This window comes from Atta colombica, unplaced genomic scaffold, assembly GCF_001594045.1.
Source record: "Atta colombica isolate Treedump-2 unplaced genomic scaffold, Acol1.0 scaffold141, whole genome shotgun sequence".
NCBI classification, from domain to species: Eukaryota; Metazoa; Arthropoda; class Insecta; order Hymenoptera; family Formicidae; genus Atta; species Atta colombica.
This window is the reverse complement of record NW_017259230.1, coordinates 219,534-231,129: the sequence shown is the minus strand read 5'-3', so window position 1 is coordinate 231,129 and position 11,596 is coordinate 219,534. Positions and strand designations below refer to the sequence as shown.

The 11,596-nt window shown below is 28.7% G+C and overlaps 1 protein-coding gene across 1 annotated transcript in view; it reads left to right on the top strand.

Annotated features, from left to right (window-relative positions):
- LOC108684932 (metabotropic glutamate receptor 8-like) overlaps nucleotides 1–11,596 on the top strand; it is a gene marked incomplete at its 5' end in the record, with an annotated part of 130,355 nt that overhangs the window by 116,281 nt on the left and 2,478 nt on the right. The window contains 5 exons of the mRNA XM_018189478.1: nucleotides 2,587–2,713; nucleotides 3,398–3,509; nucleotides 8,491–8,714; nucleotides 10,224–10,504; nucleotides 11,187–11,491. Coding sequence (XP_018044967.1) covers nucleotides 2,587–2,713; nucleotides 3,398–3,509; nucleotides 8,491–8,714; nucleotides 10,224–10,504; nucleotides 11,187–11,491 — 1,049 coding nt within the window. The remainder of the gene's footprint in view (nucleotides 1–2,586; nucleotides 2,714–3,397; nucleotides 3,510–8,490; nucleotides 8,715–10,223; nucleotides 10,505–11,186; nucleotides 11,492–11,596) is intronic.

The following is an 11,596-nucleotide window of genomic DNA, read 5'->3' as shown; positions in this document are numbered from 1 at the left end:
TCTCTCTCTCTCTCTCTCTCTCTCTCTCTCTCTCTCTCTCTCTCTCTCTCTCTCTCTCATTTCGTGTTTTCAGTTGTTTAACGTTCAGAAGGAAAAAGCTATGCATCTCAAACTCTTTCATTTCTTTCCGTAACATTTTCGCAGATAAACTGGTATACAAAACTTACCGCAAATTGAGAACGAAAAATTCCATTCGATATTATTTTTTATCTCCTCGTTCTTTTTTTTCAATTCTTGATTATTATACTTTATTTACTTCTCTATTTTACGAATAAATAATTTTTTTTAGAATAAGTAAGGGAAAAATTTTTCAACAGATATTTATAATTTTAAAAAAACCTGTATATATATCTCTATGGAAATAATTGTTCACTTATTCATAAAGGCTGATTAAAAGAGAGAAATGCGACTAAAAGTAAAGATTATTTAGATAATGTGAAATGTGCAAGTGAAGCGAAATAGATTATTTGCTTCTGTGTGCATGGCAGTTTTGTTTAATTAAATAAATAAAATAAAATAAAGTTTTTTAAAAAACTTTCGGCGTATTTGCCTGAATAAATAATTTGTTGCTCGGATCATTCGATCATATTCAAATTTATCACATTAGAAATCTCGCGCTTATGATAATCCACGGCTTATTGATAATCCACGAGCAAGCGAAACGTAATTTCCCAGTATAATCGATGTGCTGGCTTTGTTACATCGATAACGATAACGATAACTTGGCACAAATGCCATGAACTTGTTTGAGCATTTTCCCGACGAGCTCTCACAGCACAAATCTGGGGCGCTTACGTGCGCAAAATAACAATGTATACGTATTTTCCTTTGTCAAACTTATTTACTAGCCCTGACAATCCTGCACCTGTTTGCACCCTGTTATATTCACGTTTCTATGTATACTCTCATACTACACGAGAAAACGGAACTGAACTTTTAGACGAATTTCATTCACAAACTAAACGCATCTCATAGCTTTCATTGCCGCAAGCTTCTCTTTTTGGGAAAAAGCAATAATAATAATAACTTAATGGACTAGTGCGAGAAGTATTCTTTTTTTTGCATTTCCATTTAGTTCTGATGAAACAGGTAATAGCCTTATCGAATAAATTGAAATTGTAAGATATTCTGTTTTTGTTGATTTTTATCCTTAATTTTTTTATATCGTGTTTGTAAATTTCTTATTTCAAATGAAAATGTCCTCTTAATAATTTTAATATGTAGGTAAATTATATTATTTATATATCTATATATGTCATATCATATTTTTTTTAATCATGATTATCTCCAAATTACTGTAACATTAGAACAAAGAACTAATTTTAAAAGATAGAGATATTAAAGTTCTTTTTATATTTGTTATATAATTTCCGTTTCCTTTATATTTTTTCATTTTAATTTCTTTTCGTTTAATTTTAAATTCATTTTCTTCGTTTTATCATTATAAAAAGTTATCAAAAGCTTTAAAATGAGAGATTTAGCTCCTTAGAAACATCAAAAATCCAGGTTTGTAACATTGAAGATGATGATGAGAAAATATATTGCTATACATTATTGCCACAATTTTAATATCTTCTTCGTATCTTACCACGATACCTCGACTGTGCTTTTGCTTCGTGATTTTTATTCTCATAGTCGTCTATAATTTTCTTTAATCTCGCGTACGAAATTACCTTTTTCTCTTCAGTCTCGCCTCTGTGTAACCTATTTTTTTTTGGTAAGCTTTGTTATCTATTTTTTTTCATATTGGTGGTGTGTCTTTAAAATAACATTTTGTATACATCCTGTATATACTTGCTTGTATTTGCTTGTGTGCCTTGTGCCGGCATTGAATTATTACGATGAGGATGGAGATATAAATTGAGAAAAGGAGATAGACCTTAAGGACGAAAAGAAGCTGTATATCCTTCTTCTAAGTATTCTATAAATAAACCGTAATCCACGCATGAAATAGCACATTCGCAGATTGAATGTCCAAATCCGCGTCGTTCTTACCGACTAACATACTTATTTCTAATCTTTTGAATCGTATTATTAAATAACAAAATTCCACCCCACACTCCACACACACACACACACACACACACACACACACACACACACACACACGTTTTATTTTTTAACTTTTTATATTTATTATCTCTCTTTTATATCTCTTTCTATCTCTTATCCTATCCTATTATATCTCTTTCAGTTATTATTAACTTTAGTGTGTGTTTAGTTAAGATTATTTTTTAGTGACTTTAAATAAAATTTTAAATTAATCTTTTTTTGATTTTTTTTTTCTATATGTAATAAATTAATAATTTTTTAAATTTCTTTTCTTTTTTTCCTTTTATATTTAATTTGTTATTTTTTTTTTTTAATTTCATTATATCTATGTTAATAAAATATTATTTCTATAACAGTATTTTTATTACATCCATAATAATGTTTGGGATTATGCAACTGAAATTGATAGTAATATAAGTTAGTAATAGATAGTAATTAAGACATAACAAATTTTAAACATAGCTATATTCTATATTTATATTCTACAATCACGTATGATTAAATTATCAGGTTAATGTTCTTATTTTGTTTTAGGTCGTCAAGATACTGAAATTAAGTTTAATTCTGACGGAGACGCTTACGGATTTTACAACATCTATCAATATCAAAGGAAGGATGAGGGTCGTTTTGATTATATCCTCATCGGCACGTGGAGAGAAGAGTAAGTCAACTTCAAACACCCGTCGATCGAGACACTTTGTCATGCGAGTTGTACAAATTAACTGTCTGTATTAATCTTTAATCCTCTTATATTTCAAGCAATATACTATTACAATCTAATTAAAAAATTAATGTAAATCAAGTAAAAACTGCTACGTTAAAATTTCTTAAAGGTTCGAACATTCTTCAACATTTCGAAACAGAAATATTTATCAAAAATATTTCGTATATTTTATATTTATATTTGAAATCTTTTTAACAGTATTTATTTTATTCAATTCCCTTGGATACACACAAAAATAATGATCTGTATTATTCATTAATCAGCTGAAAAATTGTATACTTATTATATTATACTAATAGTATTATTATATTTCTTTATTATGATAATTTGTAGCTTTGTAGCAACGCGTTACATTCTTGCAAAATAAAAAGAAGTACATAAGTAATACATAAAAAGTAGTACATAAAAGTAATACAAAAAATTGCATATAAAAAATGTACTAGATAAAATGAAATATTCAGTTAACGATTTATATATTTTTAATCTTTTCATGCTGAATCTTTTATAAAAATTGACTTTGTTTGTAACATTTCTCTTCGGCAGTGCCTTCAATGTAACAATTCAATGATGAAATCACTGTGGCGCCCAGATTGCTAATTAAAGGTTAATTTACTCCCTCAGACTCTCTCTGGACATCAATATGACACGATGGGCGACCGGAGTCGGCGAGCTTCACATTCCACGTAGCATGTGCAGCGATAACTGCCCGATGGGACACGTCCGCAATTTTGTAGTAAGTGCACACTGCAAAGTCTGAGGATAACCAGAACCGCTGAGTGCTATATGGTTCTATTAGCTGATAGAATGTTCATGAAAGATCTATCAATCTATCGATCGAATAATGAGAGAACAAGCGAGTAATAATGAGAGATTAAAGCGAATAATAATGATTAAATGCGAAGTAATAGTATTAAATGCGAATATTAAACAATGGAAAGTGCATGATAAAACGACAAATTGGTATATTTTAAGAATAAATATTATTTCAGTATAATATTTTATCATAAAATAACTTATAACATGTTTGTCAGCTTTCAAATAGAATATTTAGCGAGTAAACTGTTAAACAAAGATGTAAATGGGAATCGGTATATACATTAACTAATAAATATTACTTAACAGTTCATTTCTCAGTAATCTTTCTAATTCTTATTGGACTATTGCATTGAAATTTGTTTATAGTTTCTTCTTTAATTTCATTTACTCAATTTTAGTGCAAATTTTTTATTTAAATGCTATTTTAATTCTATTGCGGAACCTATTGATGCATCAAGATTAATATATTATATTTAATATATAATTTCTTTTATATATCTTTCTCTTTTCCTTTACTTCTTTCATTTTATATTATAATTGACATAATTTATAATTTATACTCGCTAGAGCGAATAATATAATACAGAATACATTGAGAATAAAATACCAACTTGTTAATTGAATTTGCTTCAATATAATGAAACTAATGAAATTATGACGCTACCTCAGCAATAATTCAGCTTATCTTGCGCTATTTGTATAATTAAATTCTGACGCACATTTTGACTCAAATCCCACGAGGAGTTCAATTGTGTAATTTCCACAGACTCTCGTGATATGCGAGTTACGTTTAATAAATAGAATGAGCGGACGATCTTTACTACCTGATGCTTCTTCTCTCCTTATTCTCATTTTTTGTCTTCTCGACGGTTACAATTTCACACAAGTTAAAGTAGATTTGTAATTATGTCCAATCTCGCGAGTTTAACCCTAGCGAGTAGATATTCCTGTATTCTCAATGTTTCCCGCAAAATTCTTTTTGGATGTAAACATATAAATAATGCAATAATAATTATACTACGAGTTTCGTATGTTATGTGTTTATTTTCTATTCAATGGAGGCTGTCCTATTATTTTTTAATTAAAATAATAATTTTAGATTAAAAATTTACAGAAAGCTCTAATTTTTTATTATGGATCTAAAGACGTTTCAGAAAAAAAAAATAGATTAATTTTGAACAATATAATAAAACAGCAATTAATATTCGTTCAAGTTTGATATATATAACATCAAACGCAGAATGCATTTATAAGAATCTACGAGCATTGTATAACTATCTACAGTTATGTGATTATCTACAGTTATGGTAAAATATATTTTGTAAAAAAGAAATTTTCAAAATTCTACGTATTTATTTTTCATTCTCTTTTACTTTATCCTTTGTTTTTAAATAATCTATTTAATTATTATTGTATTTTAAATCTATTTTTTTAATTAAAGAGATAAAACTAAAATTTTTGAATTTATTATATTATTAACTTTATTTTAATATCTGATTTAATTATAATTTTAATTAAAATAAAGAGATAATTTAATTATATTTTTAATTAATATAGAGACTGTAAATCTGCGTTATCAGAATATATAAGTATTTAAATTGTATTTGTTAATAAACAACGCTTTCTAGCACTTAAATCTCTTGGAACATAACTCATGTGATATATTCCTAAATCTGGTTGGAATATATTCCTAAATGGGCTCATGAATGTTTAAAGTGTCTTGTTTAATGTTTCCTTAGCAAGAGTTAACACACGCATTAAATCTTTCCTCAGATCAATGATCGTATGTCCCTAGAACTCCGTAACAATTGATTATTTTTCTTAGTTGATATTGAACAAGAAATACACGTAAAGAATCGCTATAACCAGAGTCATTATCGAACTTATTACGGCCACGACTAATTAGCGTTGGGCTTCCTTAGAAAAAGAGAATTTATGAAGTATTTTCTCGAGCATTCCCTTTTCTTCATTATGAAATCAAACACAATACGATTTTTAACTTACGTAATAAAACATTACTATTTATGCAAACCATTTATAAAAAGTCAGACATTGAAAATATTACTAAAATATAATGTGATCATTCTTTCTATTTTTACATGTATGTAAATTATATAATTGTGTTTCTTTTATTTATGTATTATCGTAGCATTTGTTACAATAGTTGTTTTGTAGAACTTCAATATTAACTTCAGGAACAATCAACAGTTTCAATTATTCTCATTTATGTTTCTTAGAATATTTCTTCGAAAAGTGAAAAGGAAAGCGTTGTTTGCTTTGTCCAAAATGCTTCATTACTTTTAAACTTTGATTTCGCTTACAATAACAGAAATCTCCTGCAAATTTAAGTTTTTTCATTAATTTTAACTTAAGTTTTTTAAATTTCCTTCTTTCTGTTTACCGTCAGCTGGCTTCACTGATTTGACTTTATCTTTTTTGTGTAATTTACTTTTGGATTTCAAGACCAAGATCCGCAACCTTAATCGACGAACCATATGCTCTTCATATTATTTGCTTTTCTTCTACATCCATATATACTTTTTATATTATCAACTTGCACACATTTCTCGCAAAATTTTCAAATTGCCATTATTTTCAAGCTTTCTTTCATAAATACTGCGAAACTTTTTTCAAGAAACTCTTCTGATTTCAGCTTAAGTTTTGTTCAAAGTTAAGTTTTAGGAAGAGAATTTAAAGCTCCTAAACTCCGTCTTTTGTTATCTATTCATCATCGCATTACTTTTATCACTTTTCCGCAATTCGCTCCCAGAATAATGTGAGATTGAAGCTCAATCGCATCACATCCGTGTCTAATTAATAGTTAATGATAAAAAAGCTTGTTAGTTATGATAAAAGTTTCACGACGCATTTATTATCTTTTTATTTATTGGAAAAATTCCGTCTAATGTAGCTCTTGATGAAAATAGCACAATTTTATAACTAAAACTAGTAATAAATTTCTTAAAGAATAAATAAAATCATAAAATGTTAACAAAGTTAATTTATTAGCTTTGAACATAGCAGATTTGAACATAAGGTTGCAGCAGATTGATTGAAATGTATCTGCATTAAATCTGATTTGCCAGAAGAGCCTACCGACAAATTATTAGCACAATCTCTTTTTTCGTAATTGTTTATTGAAAGTAAATTTAAATGAAATATATATTATATATTTAATTACGAAATAATTGGTTACTTTACTTGATTTTTGCAATTAATTAATTGTTAGCAGATTTTTTTCATATTCCTAATAAAATTCTTTCATTAATTATTGTATTTAAACAAATGTTGCACGTTCGCATAAAAGACTTAATTAAAATGCATTTCACTGTATTGTTTACGTTAGCTTATTATGCAAACGAAAGAGAAATGCAAACGCTAGGTGCGATTTATTAAGCATGATTTAATTATATAATTAATTAATTATATAATTAAGAGTGTATGTAACTGACGCTCATTCTATGTCTGCACGTACTAGTTGCATGCATTGTCCGATTGAAGTGCGCTCTCTAATAGATGTCAATAAATGTAACGACAATTAAAACGGTAATTGCCGTTCACTCATTTCTGCATAATCACACCGAATTCGATCTGTCGTTTGAATAATGTAATGATTATCATAATTACAAGAATTTTCATTGTGGTAATGCTAATGACAATAATAGGAATTATTAGTTATTATTAGCTGTCAGAAATTATATATGATGCGTGACAAATCAATATCGGTCAATAACTAATAATAATAAAATTTAAATGCGAGATTCTAATTGATTCTAATTGAAATGCGAGATTATTAATAATTGTCAATATACAATTCAGTATGGTACTTTATGAAGTATGCGTTTATTAGTTATGAAATATTTTTTTGTTAGTCACATTCATTTTTATATCATTAGTGTACTTTTATTTTCAATCTCATTATTGTTATTTATGGGCGATTTGTACATTCATTTGGGCAAACTAACTCAACTACTACTACTAACTCAACTACTACTAACTCAAATAACTTCAACTACTTTCAAACTGTGATGAAATCGTCAGTTTCATCCCCAGCATAGACCATTTATTATTCCGCAATGTAATGCAGAGTAAAGCTGACGCTAATAAGAGAGGGGAGCGTGACATGTTAAGCCTGAAAACAAATTTATTTTTCTGTGCAAATCTCATAAATAATTCCTACCCGTCTGTTTGTCTGTTAGTTCAAACAAATGTCATGGAGATCTTATCGATCTTAACGAAACTTAGTATTTTTCAATCAACAGTTGCATAAAAAGAATAGATTTTTCTTGAATATTATTGAACGCTATTATGTTGAACAAATGTTTCACTGTTTTTCAATCGTTTATGTTCAAATAACAATAATTATAGGGATAAACTGTTACTTTTTATTCAAGAAAATCTCTTGTCTAAAACATAAGCTCATTCATGTGTTTTGTTGTACAATCAGACATAAATTTTTTACGCGCATGTGTATATGTGCCTTGTTATTCTGTTAAAAATTTTTTCTGTAATTAAAATTCGATTTATTTATGATTTATATTAAGAAGATAGAAGCTTAAGCTCAATTTTTTTACTATATTTCATTTTAAGCAATTAATTCAGTAATAATTCAGTAATCCCCGTAAGCACGGGGATTTATAGAATTTAATCTCTAGATCTGTAACGTGTTTCTTCGATAAATCAATAGAATGTATAATATTATAAAACCATTAATTAATAATAGCAATTAAATTGTCAATCAACATCAATTGTTAATAATAATGGTTATTAACAATTAATATTGACAATCTGTGAGCGCTCATTCCTGTTTCATTCATGATTCGTCAAACAATTAATTGTTAATTATTCGTCTTTGCTTAACTATGTTACGTATTATAACAGAATTTGACAATTTCCAGGAACCTTGCTGTTGGAGTTGCGTTGCCTGCCGGGAAGACGCCTATGTGTACAACGACACATGCAAGAACTGCAATCCCGGGTATGCACCGAATTCCACAATGACGGGCTGCGTTAAGCTCACCGCCGAAGTTATACCCTGGACGAGTCCTTGGGCGCTGGTGCCGCTAATTTTCGCGTCCATCGGGATCCTCAGCACTCTCTTTACTACGGTCGTCTTCATACGGTGAGATACATTTTATTTTTTCATTATTTTCTATGTATGAATGTTCCTCCATAGTATTGTAATTTAATAAATTATAGATTTTTTAACAAATCCTTTTTCAGATAAGTCTATTTGGAGCTTGTTTAAATAAAAATTTAATTCGAGATTTCATTATAGTACAATATATATGTAATTTTAAAGCAATTTCTATCTATTGCAATAGATATGATTTATTTTGTATCTATTACAATAGATATGATTGTACTTAAAATAAATTCAGCATGTTGAAATCTCTTTAATAGACAATTAAAGTCAAATTATTATCAAATTGTTGTTATCAAATTATTGTCAAATTATTGTTGCTAGAAATTGGCATTTATACAAAAATATTATGCACCAAGTGCATAAAAATATTATGCATTTGCTTTGACTAAATATTATCTTCTTTGCTTATTTATATTCAATACCCTTATATCTATGACTTTTTCAATTTGAAATAAATTGTTACTTTTAATTGTTTGGAAAAGAATCAAATTAAATGCAAAAATTAAAATTTATTATGTTACAAAAAAAAATGTAATATAAAAAGTTGTATATAAAAAATAGAAGTATTTTAGCCTTAATCAATCCTTATATTTCAATATTTGTTTGCAGTAAAAAATTTATGCCTCATAGAAGTAGTTCGTTTTATAATCAACCAAATGTATAGACTATTATGATTACTGTGAATCGCGAAATATTAACAAATAATATACACGATTAAGCCGTAAAATTTGTTATTACATTAAATAAAAATATAATTAATATAAAAAAACTTTTCTGAATTTATACGAGAGTGATGCATGAATTTGATTCACAATCATCTTCTTTTTCAATGAAAATATAACAAGGTTGAGCGAGGAATATTAGCATTGAAAAAGAGTGCTTCAAAAGATATAAAGTCGATGCTTTCGAAGCGAAAATTTAATCGAAAGGTTAATAAGTGACCTATTAAACTTACTTAATTAAAGAGCTGAAAGGTTTTCTGCATTTCACATATATAAAAAGGAATAGAACTTTTAAACTTTGGAATTATTTTTTAATTTTTATTGAGATTAAAAAATTAATATGTAATTATAAAATTCGCATACTTTTTTATGTAAATTATCGTTTAAGTAAATTATCATACGATTTAATATGTAAAGAAAAAGTAATGATAAAATTTGAACCTATGACCCTGTCTTTCTCAAGATTATTAGCAAATTAGAAAAAGTGAAAATTAGAAGAAGTTTGCTCTCCTCCAGATATTAAAGAAAATCGAAAACGTAAAACATAAGATATAAATAAATAAAAAAATATACAAATAAGAAAGATATTGAATATTTGTATATTTGCAGAAACATTTAATATTTTAAATTGTTTAATCTCTTTAAAAAACATAAGATTAATGTACAATATTTTTGTAAATATTAATTGAAATATAATGTTTGACAGATCATCTTTATCAATCCTATCAATTTTATATACTGTGAATATATTGTGTTTGAATAGATTTAATCGCACTCCTGTTATTATGGCATCGGGACGTGAGCTATGTTATGTTTTGTTGGTGGGAATTCTCTCTTGCTACGGCATGAGCTTCGTCATATTGAGCAAGCCAACCACATGGAATTGCACATACCTCAGGATTGGTCTGGGTCTCTGTCTCAGTATATGTTACAGCGCGATCCTCACGAAAACCAATCGTATATCGCGGATATTCAACCAGGGCACGAAGAAGATCAAGAGGCTCTCCTACACATCGCCCAAGAGTCAAGTGGTAATCGCTATCGGTGAGTACGAGCTACACTCACCTTGATAAACATATCAGCAAGCTACAGCATCGAGAGGATAATTGCACGCTTAACGTAACGTGAAATAAAAATCATGTTTGACCGAAAAAAAAAAATAATGATGCGATTCTTACGATAAACTTTCGCATCAATAATATTTCTGTCTAGGATACATACAAATTTGTACTTTATTTTTAACCGCTTGTTGCTTTATTGCGATCAAAACGTCACTTCTTACACCTTTATTTTTTAAAAACTTAAAAATTAATTAAATATTTGCAAAATGATGTGAATTAATCATTATTCTTTTTTCTATTTTCTCTCTCTCTCTCTCTCTCTCTCTCTCTCTCTCTCTCTCTCTCTCTCTCCCTCTCTCTTTCCAAAAAAAATCTTACAAGTTTTATAAATTATTTTTATTATAATTTGTTATTAGAAAGTTATAATTTAATTATAATTCTCTTAATCATGTTTTTTATTAATTATAAAATCTTATTAAATTATATACTATTATACATATATAATTTTATTTTTGTAAAAAGGAAATAATTTAAAGAAATATATAGTTTAGTGACATTGCAAATGTTCTCTCAGGTTTCCATTCATTATTCGATTAACAATGTAAACAGTAGCTTCTAAAGTACGCAGAGCCTGATCCTGGATTACGTGACTCCCATTTATGCAGGGATCACTGCAGTGCAACTCATCGGCACTATCGTGTGGCTGATGATCGAACCGCCCGATACCACGGAGATCCATCCATATCCATTATCCGCGGTGCTTACGTGCCGTGTGTCCACCTTCTCGCTGATGATGTCTCTCGTTTATAATATGTTCCTGATCCTGATGTGCACCCTGTACGCGTTTAAGACTCGTAAGATCCCGGAGGACTTTAACGAAGCCAAGTACATTGGTTTTACTATGTATTCTACGTGCATCGTCTGGTTGGCCTTTGTGCCCATCTACTTCGGCACTAACAATGATTACAAGGTCTGTGCAGTACATCGCGAGTTTACGAGCGCGAATTACACACACACACTCACACACACACACACACACACCACCACACAGCACACACACGCGCGCACGCACACC